Source organism: Eulemur rufifrons, chromosome 1, assembly GCF_041146395.1.
Source record: "Eulemur rufifrons isolate Redbay chromosome 1, OSU_ERuf_1, whole genome shotgun sequence".
NCBI lineage: Eukaryota > Metazoa > Chordata > Mammalia > Primates > Lemuridae > Eulemur > Eulemur rufifrons.
The window spans coordinates 54,164,175-54,190,042 of NC_090983.1; the positions used below are offsets into that span (position 1 = coordinate 54,164,175).

Here is a 25,868-nt window from a genome sequence, read left to right on the forward strand (position 1 = left end):
TAAAGCCTAAAATGGTGATAAAGCCAATGACTTGGCTTTATAAGGAAGCTGAATGTTTTCTTCTATTCAATAACTCACTATAATTAATATCCACAATGTATTTCTTTCATTAAAAGGAAAACTATAAATGGAGATCCTCAGTGTGCTGCTGCTCATTTGTGGGCAGGGCGCCTGGAGATCTACACCAGAAGAAAGCTGTTCCCTGTTCGGTGCCTGGGGACCAGTGGAAGTGCTGGGAGACAATCTTCTTTATTGCCCACACTTAGATACTGGGCCTAAATTAATTTATGCCTCTTAAAAAACTAAGTGCAGTAAAGAACAACATATGGTACAAGTAAACAGGTTTTGGTTTTTCCTAATACATATTTCATGCAACTTTTCTTCCTGCCCTCTCCTATGACTATGTGTTTAGTGTATCATGCATATGCAACACCACTTTAAATAAATTTGCATGCGTGTAAGCAAAATGCTGAGGGCAGAGAAAGTATTTGGGGTACACAACATCTTCAAATTATATCAAAAATGTATAAATAAAGTCTTCTGGAATCACCTCCAGACCCTGAGATCCTACAATAATTTTAAAAACCCGTATCAATGTGGCAAAAAGGAGCTAACAGTTGAACTCATCACCAGCATGTTTAGAAAGTTCTTAAGTTTATTTAAGATATAACTTTAGGCCATGTGTGAACTTTCCCTAGACAAAGATGCCTCTGGATTCTTCTTTCCTTTTGGCCATAAATCAAATATCCAAAGGCTGGATCATACAATATTATCTTACTTCACTTTCTCTAAGTCAATCAATTTAGAATGAAAACAAAGGTGGGAGATGGTGGGTTACCTTTCACCCAATTTGCTAGTGATTTTGGACAGTCTGATCCTCCTGGTATGACAGCCCATGACCAGGACTTTGATCTTCGTATGTAGTGTGCTGAGGTTGAAATGGGGAAGTTATTTTTAAGGAGGATATTCTTTCATATCGTGATAGGTATAGGGAAATAAACATGTTTTACTTTTTAGGAAATCAAAGGGAAGACCTCCCTCCAACAGGCCACTTCTTGTAGGAAATGATAAGTCACAGCATGAGGGGCTAAAATAAGAACAGTAGTCTTCCTGTGTGAGAGGAAGAATCTTTTGAGATCACAGGGTCTCATGAGAAGCATGACCAACACAGTGAGCACTTCATATTCACTGAATTTGACTCAATGTTATATTGCAGATTCTAACTTTTTTGTAAGTATTGGTGAGAATGGAATACTATACCACATTTAGAGTATTGCTCTCCATGAGAATATAAGTATTTTTCTCAAATCTATCCCATTAAAGGAAGTTGCAACTGGTTTTGTTTGTTTACTTGTTTATTGGTTTGTTTGGTTTGTTGCTGATACTGCTTGATCATAGGACAGTGAGAGAGAGAAACAGCATGGTACAAATCATGAGTTTTGAAGTCAGACAGGGCTAGTTTAAATCCTAATTCCACTTTACTAGCCATACTAAAATGTCTACTTAGCATAACAACAAACCCACGGCAAGCATTAGGCACATACTATTTTCATGTTTATTATTACCTCAAAAGGTCATAGTTAGGACTCAACAAAATTTACTCATACAAACACACAACCCTAACATGGTTTTTGACAGATATAGTAGTAAATGCTAATGCTCATGTTCTATAAGAACACGATGTAATGCACAAGATGAGCCGTGTTTCTACGGACCATCATAGCACATACATAGGTCCATCTCAGGTATAGACCAAATACTGCACAAATATTTCACTCTGAATAAGCCCTAAAAATGCTTCTCAATTGCCAGAAATCACAAGAAATAGGAATAATCATCAGAACTCAGATTTGCAATGAGAATTCTGGTAAACATGACTACTTTGATGTAGCACTTGGGGTTGCTAAAAGCACTAAATGACTAGTGTCGAAGATGCTAGCCAGGAGCTATTTCCAGCCTTTCTTGCATTTCCTGGCTCTACCTGCATGGGATGTGTGCCGAAAGCAGATTTGTCATACATGCCATCCAAATAATTATGGCCTGACTGGTCCCCTGTGTCACAGCCTCAAGTCTCTTCGCATGAGTCATCATCCAGCCGGGAAGCAGGAAATGCTCCATTTGGGGGAGGAAGTCAAAAGGATGCCACACCTCAGGACAATACCCTTCTTACCCAAGCAGTGTTGTTATTCTCATCTACCAGGCAACACCCAAACAGAGCACGTTTAATCACCCCAGCAGATAGGAGGTTCGGGCTGTGAGGTTCCTCTCGCAATTCTGAGACATCATGCAACAAGGAGCTACAACCAAGAGGCTGTTCCACTGACCCCACACCCAGCTGACTTCTGGTGGTGCCAAAGCACCAAACCTTTAACCTCAAAGCACAGAGAACTCAGCCCTTTTCAGGGCATTCTGGCATTCCTCTTGGCAGTGACATTGCCATAAATCTGTGGAGGCATAAGTGTTTTACACATATATATGCACAAATAAAAGTCCATACATGAGGAGTTTTTGGTACTCAAAGGAAGCTATCATGAAGATCTTGCTGCAAAGACTGTTTACTATTTTCTAAAATAAACCTAAGTCTACACCAAGATGTGACATCTTTTATGGAGTGGAGGGTACATTTCCATTTCAGTGACTTAGGAGTTACCTCACCTCCTACTTCTGTTTGGGAGGTCTGGGGTGGTCAGAAGTATCACCTTCATTCAAAGTCAGGAAAAAAAAGTCAGGAAGAGATTGGAAGAGTGAGAATCTCATCTGTCTTCCAGCCCTACACCCACATCCTAATGTAGGAATATTAGAGGAACGGAATGCTGGCTAGCCTCAGTCCTGGCAGGACCTCAGTCTTCCACTACTACTGAGAATTTGACTTCTGAACCGGAAATGGATAATAGATAAGAGATTTTTATTATTAAAAAATTTTACATTTTTAAAATTTAGTGTTTGTTAGCAATTTATACTTGTATCTTTATTTAAGCTATGTAGCGACAAGGTTAAGAGATTTTATAATCATAAGTATTAAGAATGTCTTCTAACACTTTATATTTCTAAAACATATTTATATTAACATCAGGTTATATATATCTGAAATTGTTACCATTTCATTTAGTGAAATCCTTTCACTCGGTGTTTATTCACATGCTAGACACTCCCCAACCATGCAAGCTATGTTTTATTATCTCATTTTATAGGTGAGAAAACTGAGGTGCAAACTTCTGGCCCAATAGCACACGGTGGTAAAATTTCATTTTGACCCAAATCTGTCTGACACGTAGGCCATGTGCTTTCCACTATAGAAACTGTCCCCTCTATTTATTAATGAATTTGCATATTATTAGATATGTGTGCAGCTTGATGAACAATTTACAAATAATGTTTTGTAAAGATTTAAGTCTCTTTAACAATACACCAGTAATTTAGAGGCCTCTTATACATATCTCTTAATTGATCTGAACACAATTAAGAGCTGCAAATAAGTCCTCCAAGCCAGCAGAATGAATGTGACATCTGTTTCACACATCAGAGCTGGTGGATGATACTGCTATGAGTGTGCACAACACGCTGCTTCAGGGTCTCTTTACTCTTGCTTTAGACACCATGCTAAAAAGGTGGACATGTCATTTCCCAGCCTCTAGCAGAGAAAAGACAAGAGGGGAAGGAGGAGGGGGTTCTAGAGGCAGGAGTACTGACTTCGGTGGAAAAGTGAGGGCTGGCAACTTGGAGCAAGGGGGAAAACAGAACAACTGTAGAATTCTGTAATGTGTCCGTGCCAGTTAGCGTGGGGCAAAAACTCCTACACAGCTCAGAAGCCTCAAGGGGCACCAGTTGACCGAAGCCAGAATAAGAGCATAAGCGTATGCGGATGACACAGTCATGTTGCAGGAAAACAAAATTTAAAACTTTACCTAAGAAAAAAATGGAAGAAAGAGAACATCATTTATAAAAAACTTCTTCCGAAAATATTTTGACGTTTAAAGGAAGATAACTGCCCTTTATTGGAAACCAATCTTTTGTAGAGCCTCTCATTTCTCAAGAGCTTAAAAGTTGTTTTGGGAGGATTTCTTTTTTTTTTTTTTTTTTTTTTTTTTACAAATAAACATATTGATTTAAAAAGGGATTATTTTGTGTTGAGAGAGGTTTCAGAGCTTCTCTAGCTCTGTTTTGCTGTTGTCCAGCACTGCGCACCACCATTGTAGCATTACTCTCCTAATCAAGTTTTTAATTCGGAGTAGTTCTCTTCCTCTGCCTTTATAATATGCACCCAATCTTAGACACTCCTTTCAATCTCCCCTCCCTGAGTTTTCTGAAGCTGCCTCCGCTATTTTCCCACATGTGATTATATCTCATTTTACTAGAATCACCGAAAGGCAATGCATCGAGCACATGGGAATGATCAAACACAGGCTCGAAAGTGGAATTGCTTCATCTCTGTATCCAGGGTTCTTTAGCTTCAACCCTACAAGATGGTCCCACTAAACATATCTTATCTGTAAGAGAATGAGAGACTGTGTACCAAACTGTTAAGCCATTGATCTAGCCAAGAAAAACAGCACGTGATATAATTTTAAAATGCATTCTTCCTCTTCGTTTCTCCCAAACAGATATGGATGAATTATTGCTGGGAACTGCATTTTGCAGCCAACAGATCCAGCAAACAACTTACTTGGGATTAGCCTCCGAAAGTAGCATCTCCCCAGTAGCCAAAGAGTAAAAACAACTTTAAATGGATTAATTAATATACTTTCCAAGAGAAGCGGTAGACAAGGAAATGACTTTTTAAAAGTTTTGCTCTAACAGCAATACTGTATGTCCTCAGGGAGGTGTAACTGGGGCATAGTTCACAGGAAGAGAGTAGAGGAAAAAAATTAATGACTGAAATATCTTGAGAAAGAAAAACATAAAGCAACCCAGGACATGTTTCTCCAGTCCTAAGTGCTTTGTCACAAAATATATCTTGAACAAAAACTTGGAAGAGATATTTTAATGCATATGGCAAAAAGGGTCATATTTCTTTAATTTATGAAGGGCTCTTATAATCTCATAGCCATAAATGCAATCTGGACAAAGGATATAAAAGAGCTATTCACAGACAAAAGAAAGTGCAATCACCAAGAAATGTTTTAAAGGATCCTTAATCTCACCCATGATTAGGGAAATACAAAACAAACTAACAAAAATTTTTGAAGTTTAAAATTACCCAGGTTGAAGAACTGACAAACAGGTATACTCATACACTGTTGAGGGGAGTGAAAATTGGTGCAGACTTTCTAGAGTATAATTAGAAAATATTTATCAAATTTTAAATTTTACATAATGTCCATATAATTCTATAGGTAAGAATTTACTCCACAAAAGTACAAGTTACATGTATAAGAATGAACACTGAATCAGTGTTTATAAGAACAAAAACCAACATACCTCTCCACCAACAGAGGAATAGGTTAAATACAACATAGTAATCCAAAAACTTTGTAGCATATTGTAGCTAATCGATGTGGATTTAGACTGAAAGATCTCTGAGATACAATAAATGGGAAAAAAGCAAGATGCAGAAAAAATGAATGATGCAATCCCATTTATAGAAGTATACAAATTCAAATGTTTTTAATATATGTGCCATAATATGGTTATTACTCACAACAAATCATCCCAATACTTAGTGGCTTAAAACAATGATGATTTATTATTTCTCATAATTCTGTAGGCTTCCTGGGCAGTTGTTCTGTTGGTATCCCCTGAGCTCACTCAAGTGGTTAAACTCAGCGGGGGATTGGTTAGGGCTGGATCGACTTACTTCTCTGGGCTCTCAACTGGTATAGCTAGAATGTCTGCAACTGACCACATAGTTTTTCAACTGGGGTGTCTTCGTACAATAGAGGAAGCACTCCCAGGGGTCAAGAGTGAAAGCTGCAGGGCCTCTGTAGGCCAACACTTAAGACAGACAAATTCCCATTGAATTTTATGGTCACAGTGTGTCCCAGGGCCAGTCTGGTTTTAAGAAGAGGAAAACAGACTCCACCTTTTCATTGGAAAAGTTGCACAGAAATGGTGGTCATGTTTAATCTACCACTATACATATCTACATCTCTCCATATCTCCATATCTATGTATGTATCCATCTTTAAGTATCTGAAATGTTACTGAAGAACATATTAAAATAATTGCCTCTGGGGAGTGGAACTAGGAATTTGGGAAAGGAAAAGGAAGAAACTTACTTTCATTTCGTGCATGTCCATACTCAGGGCTGGCTTCACGGGTTTGAGAGCTGAGCTGCTGCACCGGGCCTCCTGCGCAGGAGGGCCCCTCGCAGTCGGTTTAATGCTCTGTGGCCACCACCTTGAAATCCTTAATAATTGCATTTTGAGCTTATGTTCTGTAAGTAAAGTCCAACAGTGCAGTGGGGGACTGTGCCCACAAGTCGAGGGGACACACACACACGTATCCATCACTTCTTGTCCCATTTCACATACGGTGTCCAAAATGCCCACGAGCGCAGAATCCCAGTGCACTCACAATGCGTGGGGGTTCAGCGTGATGCAGAGCAAGTACAAGGCAAGCCTGTCACATCTTCAATGAGACCGTCCAGGCACTGCCAGCCCCAGAGGCCCCGTTTTCTGGCCTAACCTGAACTTGCTCTGAACACAGAAAGAGTGCAATGGTATCGGCAAAGGAACTCTACCATATCCTTTCTTACCATGTTACTTCCATGTATAGCTGTCCCTCGGTATCCATGGGGGATTGGTTCCAGGAACCCCTGTGGATGACAAACTCCCTGGATGCTCAAGTCCCTTATGTAAAATGGTGGCATATTTGGGTATAATCTATGCACATCCTCCCATATACTTTAAATGATCTCTAGATTACTTATGATACCTAATATAACATAAATGCTATATAACAGTTTCTACTGTATTGTTTAGGGAATGACAAGAAAAAAGACTGTATATATTCAATATAAATACAACTATTTTTTTTTTTGCATATTTTCAATCCACAGTTCCTTGAATACGCAGATGTGGAACCCGTGGATATCGAGGGCTGACTGTACTGGCCAACCACTGACACTGAAGATAACAACACAAACGAAAAGGAAAGATAGGGCAACCCACGGTTCACCTTCCTTTCATTCCTTCCTTACTCATCCATAAGGTGAAGACAGAGAGTGTTGGTAGAATGTTATGTGCAACAAGAAATGAAATAAAAGTTGAATCACTTTTGTGCACAGTTTTCACTATCCTAATAAGAACGAAATATATATGCATGTATGAGCTAGGAAATAAAAATTACGTAAGTTTGTTGATTCTGCACGCAAGTTACATATTCTTATATCTGTGTTGGAAACTAATATTGCACCATAGAAAGATAAACAGTAAATTTATGCTAATAATTTAAAATCTGTACTTTTCTTTATTAAAACAACATTAAGTAGCAAATAAAGAACAAAATGGTGAGTTGAGATAGAGAATGCAGAAGAAAGGAAAAATCTGTATATTTAGGAACCACTAATAACACTTCTTTTTCTTCTGGGAAAAATAATAAAAAAAATTTTTTATTTTGCACTGGGCCCCACAAGTTATGTAGTCAGGCTTGTCTGTACTGTTTGAAATTTTGTGTATACGCCCTTTTTTATATATGCTAAAAAATAGGTTTCATTTTACCTCACCCCTCTCGTCCCTTTACTTCACGAGGCTTATGCTACCCTTTACCTCAAATCATCACAGATCTGTTTTTTAATTTTAAAGAAATTAAGAAAAGATAAGATCCAAGTGGCATCCAAAAGACAACAGGTACTCAAATGAAGAAACACTTTTAATAAACAAAGGCAATATTTCGTACCATTATTCCTTCTCTCTTTCTTTTATGGGCAAACATTCTCCCTGATTTATAGCACTGCAACCACAGTCAGTACAATGAAATTAAGCAAGAATAATATGACAGATTAAAAAACCCAAACCCAATTTTATGAACTCAATTCATGACAGCTGCACTGTCAACATAAATATTTATTCTCTCAAGGGCCGTGGATGCAAGGTCATCTACACCACAAGGGATGCCTGCCTTGATGGGTACATATTCATCAACTCAGGAAATGTAGAAGATGAGCAGAGGTTATTTACAGGGATAACTTCTTGGAAAATTAATGCAAAAAAGGATTTCTCTTGTTGTATTTACTAGCATGGTATCAACGTGATATCCCATAGCTATAATTACTAACATTTTTATTAAAATTGAAGGAGGTAATATTTTTATATTTACCTTTTAGGCTTTTAATACTATGTATATTACTTTGAATTTTCAACAAATATATTTATTCTTAATAACTAAAAATTAAAATTAATTATACTAAAATGACTTATATGCTTAGAGTTTTATATTTGAAACATGGTAACATTGTGCAATAATGTTCTCAGATTTAAAACATCAGATGATGCTGCTAAGAGGTTCTTGTTATTGGGGTTTAGTGAAACAGTAAAGTAAAATGGAGCAAGTAAACAAAAACCCTGGTAGGTATGTTGGAGTGAATTTGTGTGAAGATTATGTCTCAAAATGTCTTGACAGGTTTAGAAATTTTAAAACTTTTTTTCTTTTTCAAGAGGTTGAGAAGAAGAGTTAAATACAAATTTTGCAAGTCTTGCCCAATGACCAATTAAAGAGAATATTCTGCATAGAAGATACTACAGGAGAAGCCCATACAGCGGTTGCTTCTGGAGAGGAGACCTGGGGACTGGGGCGGGGGAGGGTAGAAAGCATGCTTTTCATTATCTACCCTGTTGTACTTTTTGAATTTTGTACCAAATGCATGTATTACCTAGTCTGAATAAATTAAATAATTTCCTTAAAGTAAAAAACAAAGAGAATTCTTGCTTTTCGTGATGCACCACGTTACGGCTCATTTTTAAAAGTGCCATTGTCCAAAGGCGTCCAGTGAGCTTTGTGATCATTGTTAAATACAGACAGTTTGTGGAGGGATATGGAACTGAGAATACAAAACCACATGAGCATAAACAACTCCTGTCATCTTAAGTTCAATCATTTTGGAACTGGGAACAAAATGTCCAAATCAACTCAGCTATTTAAAGGGGGCAATGGACCAATAAATTAGAAATATTTGTTTTATAATGGGCATCAGTAGAAACTCTTCCTGCAAAGCATTTTTGTTTTGATCCTTAGAACTTAATGGATTTTTTTTTTTTTTTAATGATTTCTTTTTCACTACAAAAGCGGTTTTGGGATATCAATGTCAAAGCTTTAATGCCTGAGGACAAATACTTTTCTAGTTCTAATCTCACCATCACAAATTCTGTAAAGATGTGTTAAACTGGGAGTAAATGTTTGGTGTTCCCCCACACAAAGGAGGAACAGGCTATATAACCTGGTCTATATCCTTTTGATTTGAGAGAAAATGGTTCTTAATCTTTTGGAGGGATAACAGACTTCTATCAGATTACGATGAAAGCAAAGGACCCTCTTTTCAGAAAAATGTACACACACATATAAAAAATGTCGAGGGTTAAATAGCTGGTCCATGAACTCCCCAGGGGTCATGAACCCCAGACTGAAGGCACCTTTTGTGAATCATTCCTCTTTCTAACACTCCACACACAGACCTATCTGCCAATGAACTAAATGAGTTATTGTATCACTAAAAGGCAAAAAGCTCACATTTGGGTCTAATCCTAAATTTTTACTAAACAAATTGAGAGCTCTTTTCATTCCAAAAGTTCCCATAACTGAATTCTGGATACTTAAACTATATTCTTCAGCCTAAGCTGATAATAACTTACTACTAAAGAGTTAATATAGGTAAGAAGATAAGGATGATTTCTGGCATTTAGTTGGTGGTCAACAGAAATCATCTATGACCATTAATTACTTATTGTTCACCTACAGAGACTCACCATGCAACTGTAAAACCCAAATGACCACGATGATTTTAAATCAGATCCGGCCTTTAGACAGATCATGTCATGGATGCCTCAGATGGGATGCTCTCAGGAGTTCACCTTCGTTCTACATGAGGTCAGAGAGGATTCCCCCAAATTCTGGGACTACACAAACATCAAATAGAGTGATATGGAGTGTTCATGCCTCTGTGACCCAAAGCCCCAGGCCCAACAGCTGTGGTGACCTCCTGCCACACTGAAAGTGGGAGGCACTGACCCAGGCCTGCAGGCCTCCACATCTGGGAGAAACCAACATAGGGCCTCTTGCTCTCAGCCCAGGGCCTCGGAGTCCTAGGTCTCTCGGGCTATTCTGGAGGGGCCACAGTGCTCTGGGCCTTCATTGTCCCTGAATCTTAGCAATCACAGGTGCTGGGCTTCCTGAGACGTCTTCATCCCTGATCTGATCTCAGGTCCAGTATCAACCTGTTTTTCTTAGAGTCACTTTTTTTTTTTTTGAGCATCTGTATCCTCATCTCCCCAGGAGGAAACGCAGCCTTTCCTTCACAGATGGATCTGATTTTAAAAATAAACCGCTGGGAGGTAACTCAGATGTGAATGGGCTGCTCCTGATGCTGTTCACCTGATCTGGGGACGTCAGAAGAGACAGCGTTGGAGCTGGGTCTTGGGGTGGCGGGGAAGGAAGGAGACTGCAGGCGCAGGGCCCCCACACCCGAGAGAAAAGGAAGGCCCAGGCAGGTGCAGCAGTGAGTGGACCCCAAGTTGGGAGTCTGCCAGGGGATGTTTCACCGAGAAACGGATCTCCAGTTCTCTTGGTTGACACTTCTGGGCTTGTTACGTGTGTCTGTACTAAGAGAGCAAGCACGTACATAACTAGTCTCCAAAAGAGCTGGGGAAGGGGTCGGGGAGGAGCAGAAGGATATCAAAACCCTGTCCTATTCTTGAGGCTAGGAGGCTCTGATGGGCTCCTCTCCCCTGAGGATAAGAAGAGCAGGCCCTCCACTCTGGGAGGGCGCCTATGACCCCCACCCAGCCCCAGTGAAGATATGTCACATCAGAAGGACTTGTATCCATCGACTGGGTCTGGTGGCATCTTTCTGTCAGGTACATTCTTGCCAGCCTTACGAAGGCAACACCCCTAGGGGGACTTGCTCTGGAAACCCTTTTGACTCTCACTGGCAGTTCCTCTCTTTTCCTCCCACCTCCAGCCCCTGTATCCTCCTCTGATGTAGCTCTTAGCTCATTTTATTTCAACATTTCTTTTCATATATTTTTATTTTCATTAGAGTGTGAACTCCTTGAGGACCACAAGTTGTCCATTTCTGCATCCGTGGTGCCTGGCACAGTACCTGGCATTCAGTGGATGCTGGACTGATGCTTGCTGATGTGATTTAGGTCAATAAAAATGAGTGTGTTAATTAATAGAGGCAATGTGGCTGGAAAAGGACATAGGGCCAAATTTAGAAAACTGAGCATGCCAGGGTAGCTGGTTTGAACCGTACCCCTTGGGCAGCAGTGAGGGCAGCATTAGGGGTCTGAGCAGCTGGGGTGGGGGTTTGTGACCCCTGCTCTGTCTATGCATTCACCTGTAGCCACCACCACACCATCCACTGGGTGCTGTCTCGGGGCTAATTAAGGGATTGATTGCACGATATCATTTCTTCCCCCCCAACAACCATTTGTGGTAGGATTATTTTGACCTCCATTTTATTATTAAAATGAGGGAAGAGAGCTAGGGAGATTATGTGACTTGCCTGAGGATGCAGAGCTGGCAAAAATCAAGGCCAGGGCTGTCACCATGTCCTGGCCGATTCCAGTCCATGGTCTTTACACTATTTTTTTTCTTTTGAGACAGAGTCTCACTATGTTGTCCAGGCTAGTCTCAAACAACTGGGCCCAAGTGATCCTCCTGCCTCAGCCTTCTGATATGGTCTTTAAACACTATACTGCCTTCTGCCCCCCTCGCACTGGCAAGGCCTGAGGAAGAAAGGAGGTGACTGTGGATGGTGGAATGGAATTGAAAAGCAAGAGATAAACATACAATTGATTATAATGGGAGATCAGCAGGACAAGGAGAAGCCGAGGAAAAAGTCCACCTGAAATACTGAAGAGTAAGGTACTATGACGTCTGCAACCTGCCTTCAATGGTTCAGGAAAACAGATAAATACAGATACACATACATATATATGGAGAGAGAGAGAGAGAGAGAGCGAGCGCGCGTGAGAGCACCCTTTTTTAAAAAATTTTCTGAATGTTTGAAAGTTTGAATTAAAAGTTGGAGGGGAAAAAAGATAAGTCTAACATTTGAGACCTAGATGAAGTCCAGAGAAGGGACTTGGATGATGGAGAAGAAAATATAAAGCAACAAACAGAAAGCAAGAAAGAGAATTTGGGGGCGAGGGCTTCCCAACAATGCTAAAACTTCTTCAAAAATGTATTAACAGAGCCAGGACTCAGCTGTTTAGAGTATTATGCGCATGCTTCCAACTGTTATTATCAGGAATTCACCTAGGGATTTTAATTTTTTAATTTTCATGTATTGATCATCACCTTGTTAATATGCTATCTGCTATGTATGATGACACTTTTTGGTAATGAACGAAAGAAAATGTCGATGGAGGGAGTGTGATTCGCAGTACAGCTTTCAGAGAACTAAAACACTGACATTTCTAAAAGATATTTAAAAACTTTATAACTTTTTTGATAAGCAAATACCTTTCACAGTGTTGTTCACAAAGTTGTGTATGTTCCTGAACAGGCATATCTCTCACTAAATGCAATATCTGATCATTTTATTACATTCTCCTTTTTTCAAGTTCTGTGATGCTTTTAACGGGAATTATATATAGTGAAAGTTATTACAAAGATTGTTTTTCAGAATGTTAGTATTAGGCAATTCTATGAACTTTAAACAAAGCTAAGCATGGGCAAAAACACCCTCCAAACAAAGCAAAGCTAGCAACAAATAGCAGAGGCCTAAAAATGAAAAACTGTTTTCATTGACACTTATTGGTAAGAGTTTCAGCACTTTCCCCAGAACTGTTAAAGAAGTAGATACAATATCAGACAGCGAAAGAGAGAAAATAGTAATGGAAGCCCCCCCAAAAGAGGACTTGCTTCACCAGTTTTGGAGAAGATCACAATACTACTCAGTGGTATGCCACACTCAGACCCAGCGTTTAGAGCAGTGTTTCGGGGGCAAGTGGGAAGCAAGAACTAGATTGTTCCACAATCAAATCACTGGGACCTTCGCAGAAACCCAAATGCTAAAGGAGGGGACGGAGCAGGCATAGATCATGGTGCATATAACCAGAAAAGAAATCTTAAGAAAATTTTGTTACAGATCCTAAAATAAGGTCCACGTGGAGGTTATAAGAAACAATTGGAGGCAATATATGAATTTCTAAGAACATTTAATAATTTTTTAAAGCAAAAGAGAGAAGCAGTAAAAAAATTTTAAAACTCATTCAATTCATGCAGCCAACACCATTGGGTAAGACACATTATCCACTTATATCATGTTATTTTTCAAATCGGCTATGAATAAAAATCAGATATTACCTTTATAAAACAAACTTTAAAATTTTTTTAAATCATGAAATAGCCAAGTTTATGGTGTATTTAATGGATTTAAACTGTATGTTCATTAAATACTATGAAAAATGAAAAGTAAACAGACCAAGATAAAACATTTGAGGAGTTATAACAAAGGGTTAATGTCTTGATCAAATAAAGCATTCGCATAACATGTCCCAAAAGAGAAAACATAGTCAGTAATGAAATAGATAGGAATACCTCAACCATCCTAGTAATCAAAGAGACACAGTTACAATAGCAGTGCCTATTATATTGGAAATATATATAGACGGTCCCCAACTTTTGATGGTTCAACTTACAGTTTGTCAACTCTATGATGGTGCAAAACTGATATGCATTCAGTAGAAATGGTACTTCAAGTAGCCACACTACCATTCTTTTTTTCACTTTTAGTACAGTATTCAATAAATTACATGAGACATTCAACACTTGATTATAAAATAGGCTTTTTTGTTAGATGATTTTGCCCAGCTGTAGGCTCCTGTAAGTGTTCTGAGAACGTTTAAGGAAGGCTGGCTAAGCAATGATGTTTGGTAGGTTAGGTATATTAAATGCATTATTGACTTTTGATAGTTTCAACTTACAATGGGGTTATGGGGTTGTAAGTTGAGCAGCATCTGTGTGTATAATGGTGACACCGGCCAAGGCCAGAAGCAACAGGCGTGCTCAAATACTCTTGGTGGTGGAATAAAACCTATTGAATATAAATGTGATCGCATTTATGGAGAGTCATCAAAGTTTTCATACTCTTTAAATTAGCAATTCTGTTTCTGGGTATTTATCCTGGAGAAGTAATTCTTGAAGTATAGTCCAGGGACAGGTGAGGGCTCCAAGATTCTCAGAGAGGGATCAATGAGTTCAAAACTCTTTTCATAATGATGCTAAGAAATTACTTGTCTATTGAACTCTCATTCTCTCTCAAGAGTACAGTGGAGTTTCCCAGGCGCTATATAATGTGAGATAACACCATTGCTCTGACAGTTACGAGAATGTGTGCATGTAGGACGGTGGAATTTGGGGATGATCTTGCATCTTATTTTTACGCTTTCCATAAATATTTGACATAGGCAACCTCTAATTCATAAAGTCTTGAATAAAACCCACAGAATCTCTCTAAAGCACTGATTGCCATTATCACTTAAATCTGGCAGAAACCCCAATTTGGACATAGAATATCTGTATGAGAGAAGGAAAAACTATACTAGGAAATTCAACACAGATTAGTAAGGAACAAAGATATTCAATCAGAGAGCCTTAGCCCAGGGCAAGGATGCCAACCAGGTGAATGCAGAAGAAGTAGGCACCAAGGGGCGGGGTGAATCACCAAGCCCACTGCTGGAAGACACGATTCTCAGCCCCTGCTGCCCAGGGGACCCATCTGAGCAGTTTTAAGAAGCTACTGATGCCCTGGCCCCATCTTCTAGAGATTCTGGTTTCATTAGTCTATCGAGGGCCCAGGCACGGGAATTTTTTGAAAAAGCTCCCCAGAAAATTCTAATGTGAAACCAGTTTTAAGAACTATAACTATAAACGATGAAGGATACCAAAAAGTTCTTCTTCCCTTCCAAATAATATATTTTGATACAATATGAACTGTTGCCCTATATTTTATTCTTTCCATTCACATAATTTGTGGCTCTGCCCTCTTTAATTTGCAAACCAAAAAGGGAGGAGGGCACTAATGTTTTCAACTCATAAGGCACAGAAATAACCAATCGATGAACATTAACTGTGACCACTCCGGTTAGCAAGGCAGGATTTAAATAAAGGTATCTCTATTTTATAATAAGGTGGCCCAGGAAGTTGGAGAGCTTTGCAAAAAGTCGTCCAGCAAAGTTGGGTTAAACCAGAAATAGATTGGAATTTCAGGCCCGACCACGCTTGACCACATCAACAGCTTTTGGAAAATCTGTCTTGCATTTATCGGTTTGGGCTAGAAAGCTCAAAACCCCGAAGCCAGTGAGATCAAACAGGGGCAAGACTGCAGGAATTCAGAGAGGCCAACCCTATCACAGAACTGCTGCTTCTTCCTCCGTCTCAGACGCTCTGCCCCGGTGACTGTGCCCTAACCTCTCACAGCAGCCCGGAGACTAGCAGGAGTGGAATTTGGCCCCACAAGAGCAGGAAAGTCCCATGACCACAGGGCTTTCTGCACATAAAGAGCTTAACAGTATCCCCCAGGCCACACCACGAGTTCCTCCTGTAAGTCTCAAGTTCTTAAAAGTTTTCCCGTCTAGAACTGCCTTTGCCTGGAGGAACCCATTAAACCTCAGAGCGGATTTCTCCAGATGATGACTGAACACCAAGCAAAAAACAAAACCAGGCATTCGGAAACACAACACATGACACCCACCAAGGACAGGCTGAGCTCCCAGCAGTCCTGCCCGGGGGCGCAGCAAAGGAGGAGAACACAGAGTGCCACACAACACAACCACCGAGTGAAGAAACCCGGCCCTTTTCTGTGTGCTCAGTCCCGAGGGACAAGGCTGCCGCAAACACTATCATTTGGTTAACTGACCCCAATCCTTTAGGGAACTGAAAAACAGCCTTGTTAGCCACACAAGAATTCAGAACCAGATCGCTTTGTCTTTGGATGAAACGAGACCCTGGGTGGAAATGAATCTCTCCCTGTCCTCCCTCTGGGTCCTTCAGCGCACTGTACCTTTCTTAGAGCATTTTTCAGTTTGTCTTATATTTGTGTTTGTGATTGTCTGTTGTCTCCACTGGATTACAAACCACAGAAAGTCAGACACGGTGTACTTTGCACCTCCACACGGTGGGAACCAAGGGCATGTACTGAATATGACAGAAGCTTCTTAGAGATGAAATTTTTAAAGTAGCATCAATTATCCCTGAGCTGAGCAGCTGTTTGGAAGGGCAGGCTGCCCAGTAGGTCAGCCGAGTGAGTGAAGAGGCCCACTGTGAGACAAAAGCGCAGGGGAGAGGGTGGGGGTGAAGTGTCAACAGAGTACGGGCAACTGCACAGCCAAGGGAGGCGTTTCAGAACCTCTGTTCACAGCAGCTCCTAAAAGACCTGAGCATCCACCGTATGCTCCTGAAATGAGCACCCAAAGGAGCACCAGCTCAGAGGAAGTGACTACTGGTTACAGCACCCTGCCAACAGGCCTACCGAGTAGCATCTGGTTATTCCTGGCATCTGCCAGTTAAGCCTTGATCTGTTCAGACCCCCTGATCATCTTCTGAGAAACAGTGGGATCATAGCCTGGGGAGCAGGTAGAACTTCAAGTTATCAATAATGTAACAGAATGCCCATCAACACTGAGGGCTTCATATAGTCTGAGAGCTACAGGCAAGATACCTACCAGGCATCCAGAGGGTGAAATACCATCACCCTCAATCTGTTTCTTGACCAAAATTCATTTTTAATATGTGCCATGCAACTATGTCACTAGATAAATACATGTATTAAATATTGATGTGATAAATGTGACTCTGCCTAGTTATGAACAACTATCTTTGTTTATCTTCTAGAAACATATTTAAGAACATAAGGCTAAATAAACATCCTTCACCATCAGAAAAAGATGAGCTGCCACTCACTCTCTGCCCCCCCACACACTACAGACAAAGATGAAATCAAATTATGTCAGTGCCATGGCACATATTTAGGTCTGGTGAAACATAATTAGAAAAGCCAGAGATGTTTTTGAGCATAATTCCAAAATGCAAACAGTGACATGTACTATTGCTCCACTCTCCCACCCTCTCTAAAGAATAAAAAAAAATCCATTCTGACCTTGTAGAGCATACGTCCTTCTTTTCCCGTCTCTCAAAGTTCTCAGACATCCAGTGAATATCTATCCTTTATTTGGACAGCAAAATGTACCTTCATCGCCGTGAATTCCCTGTTCTTATCTACTACTGAGTGTCTCTCAGTCCACAGAGAGGAGGAAATCGGTGCTGATGGTTCTCCAGGAATGCTCAGGCAGTCAAAGGCAATAAGAAAAGACTTCCTTTTTATTTTTTTTAAACTTTAGTTATCTCCTAATAACTTCACTCCCTTCCTTTCTGGATTTGAATCATTTTGTCACTCCATGGAAAAGCCCGAAGACACAGGAGTGAAGCCCTGGTGCAGACACAGGTCTAAGTCATCGGAGCAGGCTTCCGCTTGGTTTAAAAGAATCAGAACTGTGAGGAGAGAGACAAGAGAACCAGCCAACAGGATGTGTGTGGCTGGAGTTCCTGGCATGAAGTCTTGGCTTTCATGTTTATTTTTGGATGTATTTTTCTTAGCCCTTTGATGCAAATTTCTGGCCTGGGAAGTAACCCTTCAGTAAAAGTTCCAAAGTTGCCAAAAGTAAGCACAGGCTACTGACTTGGAAGAATGCAAGCCCCTTGGCTGCCCAGCTCCAGTTACTCCTTCGATGGGGGTGTGGGTCCCAGCGCACTCACAGGCAGGCGAGGGGCTGCCTGTCTGCGGATACGCCATGCAGTCCCACCTCAATACCCAGGCCCGCTAAATGAGCCACCTGAAATGCCAATTCACCTGGAAAGCCCGCCATTAATGCAAAAGTGAAACAACCTGAAATTGTTAGCATGTTAAATAAAGCCGTAAAACCCACCAAAGGACTTCTGAGATATTTACGTTCTGAGACATTACGTTTTAAGCATTTGGCTTTCACTTTTCTGACAGCTGCAGACAGATAGGAACATCAAGCCCATTCAAGCAGAAGCAGATGCCTCTGGAAGGTATATTATTTCAATATGGTTTTTAAAGCACATGAGCAAAGACTAACCTGCCATCGTTTCAGCAGTTCTTATTCTCACATTAAGGAAGGATTATTAATGGAAAAGGGCTTTTCCCCCTGTGTATTCTAAAAAAGGCAGTAAATAGAAATAACTAAAAAGCTTTTCAGTTCCACAACTGCTAACATATCTGAGTAACCTTACAGAAAAAAAAAAAATCTGAAAATTAAGGAATAGACTTTTTCTTCAACAGCATTTGCTACTCTTGGCAATATCCCTGTTTACTAATTGCTTTCTTTTCCTGAGACAGAAACATGAACCATCTTATATTTATCACTCAGTTTTATATCTCATAAGGCATGAAATAGATTAACAATATATAGTTAACAATATTTACTGAGGCCACAGCTACTTTTGGGGAATAAACGCTACTGGAGCAATCATCATATCCAAGCAATGGTTCTCTGTGATATGTTTTGCCTTGGTTGGAATAAAATCACAATAGAGTGCCAAAGAGGTTTCTGGATAACAGTTACAGCTAAGAAACCATTTTTATTGTGACACAAGGCAGACTATAAATTTAAAATATTGCCTTTATTTTCTTTTTCTTTTTTTTTTTTTAAGACTAGTCAAGTGCAGTAGTGAGGAGGGGGGAAAGTAGTAGAACAAGGAGTTCAATCTGTAACTGACTGTGAACAATCAAGTGAGATAACTCACTACCTTCGGACCAGCCTGCTTTTGTTTTCAATTGCTCTGTAATTTTATTATTGTCTTTAAATTTCCAAAGACTTTATTCATAAATATGTATTATTTTGAATATGCTCAAACATGGCCCACAGTTTGAGCATATTCAAAATAAAGGAACATTTTTTGCCAGAATGATGTTCATGCAATTGAAACACAGGTAAACAGCTGGTAACACTAGTTCAAGGGCCTCTCAGGAGCATCTTTTATGGATTTGACCGAGAGTGCCTCTCTAAATCTACTTTCCTGAACACACTGGACTCAGCACCTCACTCAATTTCATGGATTAGGAATATTCCATGTGAAGATGTCAGAACATGCTGCAAACCTGAAAGCACCCTCATATAGACACATTAGACAGAAAGTCAGGAAAAAAACCGAAAAACCTCTCATTGTTGTTCTAACCATTGGAAATCCTCTTATAATATACATGCTGAGAAGAAATTCATGGAATTGGACAGTAAATCAGTTTTACATTTACTCCAAGCGCTACCATCAATCATAAATATCCATAATCTTGGATCAACTATTAATAACTAGTTTAAACTCCCAAGCCTACACTTAACTGCTTTGCCATTTAACTGCCTTAGTGAGGGTAGAAAATGCCGGTAGTGTCAAAGAGTTTAAATTATAAATTATAATTGTCTCAAGAACTAAAAATGGTATTCCAGGACTTTGAAATTAATTCTCTTCTGTATGTGATTCAGAAACATAACTATCTCCAATATTTCTCTCTCTCTCTCTCTTTCTCTCTGCCTGTTTCTTCCTCCCTCCTGAAATGTTACTGGAAAATAAGATGTTTTATACGCTGGTTAATATTTTTTATTAAGTTCTAATATCAAAAAGACATAAATAGAGGGAGACATTATTTACCAATTCTAAATAAATTTACCATAATTCACTTAAGCTAAGAAAATATGACCTGACTAAAATGGAGCAACCCAGCACCTTCAAATCTGACCATAAATTGGCAACTGAAATAGGGAAAGGGAGGAAGAAAGAAAGTATTAATAATTTTCATTAGGAAAGATATAGGTACAAAGGAAAGTATCAAGCTGCTACCTCAGTTATATATTGGAGATTATTTATTTTATGTATTTGTAGAGACTATTGAATAAATGCTTTTGGTCAGATTTATAACAACTTTTATTGTATTTTATTTTATTTTATTTTATTTTTTTTTTTGAGACAGAGTCTCACTCTGTTGCCCAGGCTAGAGTGAGTGCCGTGGCGTCAGCCTAGCGCACAGCAACCTCAAACTCCTGAGCTCAAAGGATCCTCCTGTCTCAGCCTCCCGAGTAGCTGGGACTACAGGCATGCGCCACCATGCCAGGCTAATTTTTTCTGTATATATTTTTATCTGTCTATATAATTTCTTTCTATTTTTAGTAGAGATGGGGTCTCGCTCTTGCTCAGGCTGGTCTCGAACTCCTGAGCTCAAACGATCCGCCCACCTCGGCCTCCCAGAGTGCTAGGATTACAGGCGTGAGCCACCGCGCCCGGCCTATAACAACTTTTAAAAAATACTCTTGGTGCTGCCCATTTGACTTACAATATAATAAACAATATAAAGCAAGAGATATTTGGGATGGAATTGAATAGGATTTCAAAACCTCACATGTGGTTCTCTGAATACATACCTTTGGAAGCCCAGGAAACTTGCCTTTGGCCCGGAAAGGAAGGGGGATTTGTGTTGCCATTAAAGTCCCAAGTATAAGATATAAAATAGAGTATTTGTTCAGCCTATTAAAGGACTATTTTTAGAATGAGCTAGCTGTTAGTAATTGGGGAACATAATTTCCAGTTCGAAGAAGTAACTCAGAATCCCGATAGGAGTGTTCTAGCCTTCAGCCACAGTAAGTGATGTCGAGATCACATACAGGAGACAAAGCTAAACATCACAGTGCCTGACATGAGATGGGCCCAGCATGCCATTCCTCCAGAGTAAAAAGTCAAATGAGAGGCGCATGCCCACTTGGACCCATGATTCAGGTTCTCTGATTTTTACTATTTGGAACCTAACACATAACGCCGACCCTCAGCAGCTTACCTATCGACAGCAGAGGCCTTGCCCAGTTCACCTTTCTTCTGCCTTCTTTTTGCCACCTCCCCGGTCAGTGATGATCCAGGAGTCTGCCTGAATACTGAAGCTACCTCATTCTTCCCTACATAGTTCTTCCCTTTTGATAATCAGCTGACAAGACTAACTTAGATTTCAGCTGCCAGTACGAGCTTGGGTTTTAATTTTGCCAGTACAATGGATGGCTGGATTATTAACCTTACTATCTGTCATAATTAAAGAATAGGTGTTCTGGCTATCAAATATTTTGCTAGCAGATTAGTGTGTATGTCATGAATAAATCACTAATATTTAAAGTATAGAAATAAAATTTGTGTAATGGTAATGATATATTATACTGTGAAATTATATAATTGATTTATTTTCTTTCTCCTCCAAGTAGAATAGAAGTCCCCACCCTGAGAGCAGGAACATAAATATATATGTATATACACACATCTATATATATATATATATATACACATACATCATACACATATACCCGATTAGATCAACACAAGAGATATTCAGTGCATGTTAAATAAATGAGCAGTAAAATAAACAGAATTCAATGTTTTTTATTCAGAAGGTACTTTAGAATTGCACAATTTTTTAGGCTTATCATGTACTGCATATGCACAAGCATGCCCATCAATAAATTTTTGATTAACAAATTGCTAGGTACGGGGTTTATTGCATTTTCAGTTTAGACAGGTAAATCATCGATTGAGCACCTAATCCACACTCTACACTTAGTTTCATGAATAGGCAAATAAAATGAAATATCTGACTAATTTCTTATTCACTATGAGAAATATCTGACTAATATCTCACTGCTCACTTTTTCAACATATACTGAATATCTTTCATGTTGATCTACTTTTATTTTATTTGCCCGCCCTATAAAAGAAGTCAGACTACAAACTCTACCCATCCTTTTCAGCTCTAAGTGGTTCTCTGAATCTTGCCCGCAGTATGAATCAGAAATCATGCTCCGGGGCTACAGGTGAGGGGTGGGACCCACGGAGCTGCAAAACATGAGGCACAGTTTGGGACTGCAAAGACAGTCCTCAATATCAATGTCCCTATTTAACCATTTTCCTCTAGGGAAATATCTGTGGAAAACATTTCTAAAGTGTACTCAGATACGACTTAACCAAGGGATCAAACTTAGCGTCATTAATAGTGGAGCAACCAGACGTTATGATCCTCCTGATGTACTCAGCCTCACCTTTGACATTTTCTTGCCAAAAATGCTTGACTTGATCTAATCAAGCCTCTAGCCTAACTTCCATTTACAGGAAACCCTGGGGTAGAGGTGCAAAAAAAGATGCCATGAAAAAATAATCAGACAAATCTTGGGAGAAACTGACCTGGCCTTTTTAACAAGTCAATGCCATGGTGGGGGTGTAGGGAAAGAAGGAAGGAAGAGGAGAGAGAGAGGGAGAGAGGAAGAGACTGACTTAGATATAACAATCGAATGTAATACATGGCTCTTTATTGGAGCCTGGTTTAAAAAAAAAGTTATAAAAGATATTTATGAAACAATTCAGGATACTTGAAATATAGACTGGGTATTAGATGATATCATTAGTTTTATAGGTGAGATATGAGTGTGTAGCAGGATATTCTAAGTTTTTTGAGATACATGCTGAATATTCAGGGTGAAATGTCACAACTTCTATCATTTACATTAAAGGGGTTCAGCAAAAAACAAGCAAGGATGAAGCAAATATGGCTCCATGTCACCAAATTGCTGAACTAAGAGTGAGTGAATGGGTGTTCATTATACTATATTTGATTTTCTGTCCGTTTCAAAATTTTTTAATAAACTTGTTTTAATGTTCACAGGTAGCAACTTCTTAGGAACTTCCTTCACAGGACTGAGGGCTCCTAATTAAAATAAATGTTTTCAATATTTCCACAAACCATCCTCTCTCAGCAATTTGACTAAGTCATACAGACAAAAGCAGTTATAATGACACACATCATGGGTAACCATTTTTGTTCTTAAACTATTTGATTACACAAAATTCTCTTTAGATCAAGTTTTCTAAATTCCCTTTTTGAAAAAGACTTTTCGGTTTACCTTTTAAAATGAAAGATCCAAAAAATGGCTTATTTGCCTCAAGCTTGCTCCCTTTTAATTGACAGAAACCCTCTCCACACACACCTCATGCAAACCTACTTTCGATTTTCCTTCCTAAAACTAGCTTTTGTCTCTGAACTTTACAGAGCGGTTGGAGCTCTTTAATATTTTCTAAGAGAAATATTTCAAACAAGTAACCCCACAATTTATTCACTACTGCCAAGAATAAAAGTAACAGGTTTTACCACCAAGGCCTTCCAAGGCTTTGCATGACTTTTAAGGCAAAGTATCACTCATTCACCTGCAGGTTGGCTTCCTAATGCATCTGTCATTTGTTTGGCTCTGGAGGAAACTATTTGATTACACAAAATTCTTTTTAGATCAAGTTTAAAATCTTAGCCACACTGGGACAAGTGGCGAAGCCTGCCTGCTCTATGGGTTAACACTTGAACATACTGAGCCAAGGACAAAGACAAGGAGCAACCACAGGTTAAAATCAGAAGCGTAAAGAACTGAAAAGGAACGGACGTGAAAGATGCAAGGCTTAGTGGGCCTTTCTCAAGTGCTCTATTTGCCGTTGCTACATATAAGATGATTTATTCCTCATACTTGTAAATGAGTGCAATACCCTAAGAGGCACTGGTAAGCATCAGTAACTGCAAAAGCCACCAGGACTGGTGGCGTCCATCCACTGCTGTGCCACCTATGCATTTTGAAGTTGGCCAGTAACCAGACATTTTTATGCACCTCCATTTCCCATACCTTATTATAGGGCACATCATTTTTAAAAGCATTTAAATGAAGCAGATGTTAACCCCATTCATTCCACTTTCCCGGGGAACATGTCAATGATGATTTTTAAAATGCAAAAGAAAATGTCAAAGTATTTTGTTCGCTGGTTAAGAATACATCTGTTGAATAGGAGGGGGAAAATACATAAAACACTCTATGGTCATTCAAGAAATAATTATAAGGTATGTCAAACTACAGAAAATTGAGCAAGCACTAAATTAAAAAAAATATATGTCTTGTGTCAAAATGGCTTTTTTACTCACTCATTTCAAAAACAAGTTTTGAAAATTAAATTCCATCCACCAGCTCAGAACAGAACACATTAAGGCTTGACTGTAATGCTATTATCCATGTGGCAGCTCCCTTTCTTTTCTGAAACCGCATTAATTGACAAAGAAGCCTTGGGGCTCACCTCCCATAGTGCCTTGAAGTCCTTCTGCTCGATGCGGAGCAGTTCGCTGCTCTCCCTGGTAACGATGGTCGCATGGCGGGGTGTGTTGTCCAGAATGGACTCTCCAAAGGCCGTCCCAATTCCAAGGGTACAGATGGTCACTGCGTCCTGCAAATCCCAAAAACTGGTCATTAGGAAATTAAGTATCTAATGGATAGGTGAATTTTCTTTCCTTTAATTGAAGTATAATTTGTACAAAATAAAGCACCCAATTTAATTGTACAGTTCAACAAGTTTTGACAAATAGATACACTGGTGTAATTAATCACCCAAATCAAGACAGTCCGTTTCTATCACCCTTGAAAGTTCTCTTGTACCCCTTACCAGGCAAGATCCCTTTTTTGAGAGGTAATCACTGTTCTGATTTCTAGCACCATAAAGGAGTTTTGCCTGTTTTGGAACTTCATGTAAAAGGCGTTAGACAATATACTTTTATTTGTGTCTGCCTTCTTTTGCCCAACACAACATGTGTAAGATTCATCCATCTTGTTGCACGGATCAGCAATTTTTTCCTCATATTGATGAGTGGTTTTCCATTCTGTGGGTGGGCCATGATTTATTCATCCATAATCCTATTGGTAGACATTTGGGTTGTTTCTAGTTTGGGATATTATGAATAAAGCTACTAACAATAACCTTATCTTTTCATACAACTGATTACTATCTGCTGTAAGAAAATGAGAGAAATCTATTGAAGATGAACTCAGTTTTGTTTCTGTTTTTGTTTTTTTTTAGTGAAAGGGTGCAGTTACAATATCTAAATAGGAAATTGCAATAGGTATGTTATTATGTCGGTCCACTTGAAAAAATGAGGAAACTGAGGGTCAGAGTGATGAACTTCCACAACCCCAGTTCACACAGTGAGGTAGTATGGACAGATTCTAACCAAGTCTATCTGACTATAGATTCCAGTCTTTTTGTATCATGCTGCCTCCTGCAGCCACAACAGAGTAAAAACATCATTCGATGAAATATAGTGTGACTAGTTTATAAAATGTTGTGAATCAATGATTTAAAAGTTTCTTAAGGATTACTAAAAAAGTAATTTCCTCTCTGCATGCAACATTCGTGATAATGTTTGGATTTAATCTTAACTAGTTTCAGATAACGCAAATAGCCACTCAAAATCACCTGGACATTAATTTTGCAAGGCATCATAAACTAAGGGAGCTACACAAGGGTAATCCGCTAAGTTAGAAAGCACCGTTTTCCTTTCATGCACCTAATATACAATAATAGGCAAATGTTATTAAGATCAAGTTAGTGACTCTGTAATCACATTACTAAGATAAATGCCCAGAAGAATCCAGTTCCTTGAACCATAGCAAATTGCTTCAGCACAGATATTACCATATAAAATTACGTTCAGGAAAATAAAATCAATAATATCTCAGAAAAGAATAAAAGATCAGGGGAGAACTTAAGAATAGCCTGCTAATAAATTTTCCAGAAAGTCAACTGCAAACAAATTCACTCAGAAAAAAAATATCCCCAGAACTGAAATATCAATACTCAGTGAGTTAGGT

The 25,868-nt window shown here is 39.2% G+C and overlaps 1 protein-coding gene across 13 annotated transcripts in view; it reads right to left on the reverse strand.

Annotated features, from left to right (window-relative positions):
• Nucleotides 1–25,868, reverse strand: part of RAPGEF4 (Rap guanine nucleotide exchange factor 4) — a 285,602-nt gene that overhangs the window by 195,855 nt on the left and 63,879 nt on the right. For 12 of the 13 annotated variants that reach the window (XR_011233694.1, XM_069470899.1, XM_069470936.1 and 9 more), the window contains exon 4: nt 24,304–24,450. Coding sequence is in view for 12 of the 13 variants with exons in the window: in XM_069470899.1 (XP_069327000.1) it covers nt 24,304–24,450 (147 nt within the window). In the remaining variant the exon portion in view is untranslated. Of the gene's footprint in view, nt 1–17,257; nt 17,410–24,303; nt 24,451–25,868 lie in introns of those variants that run through there. The other variant, XM_069470978.1, reaches the window with a different exon arrangement.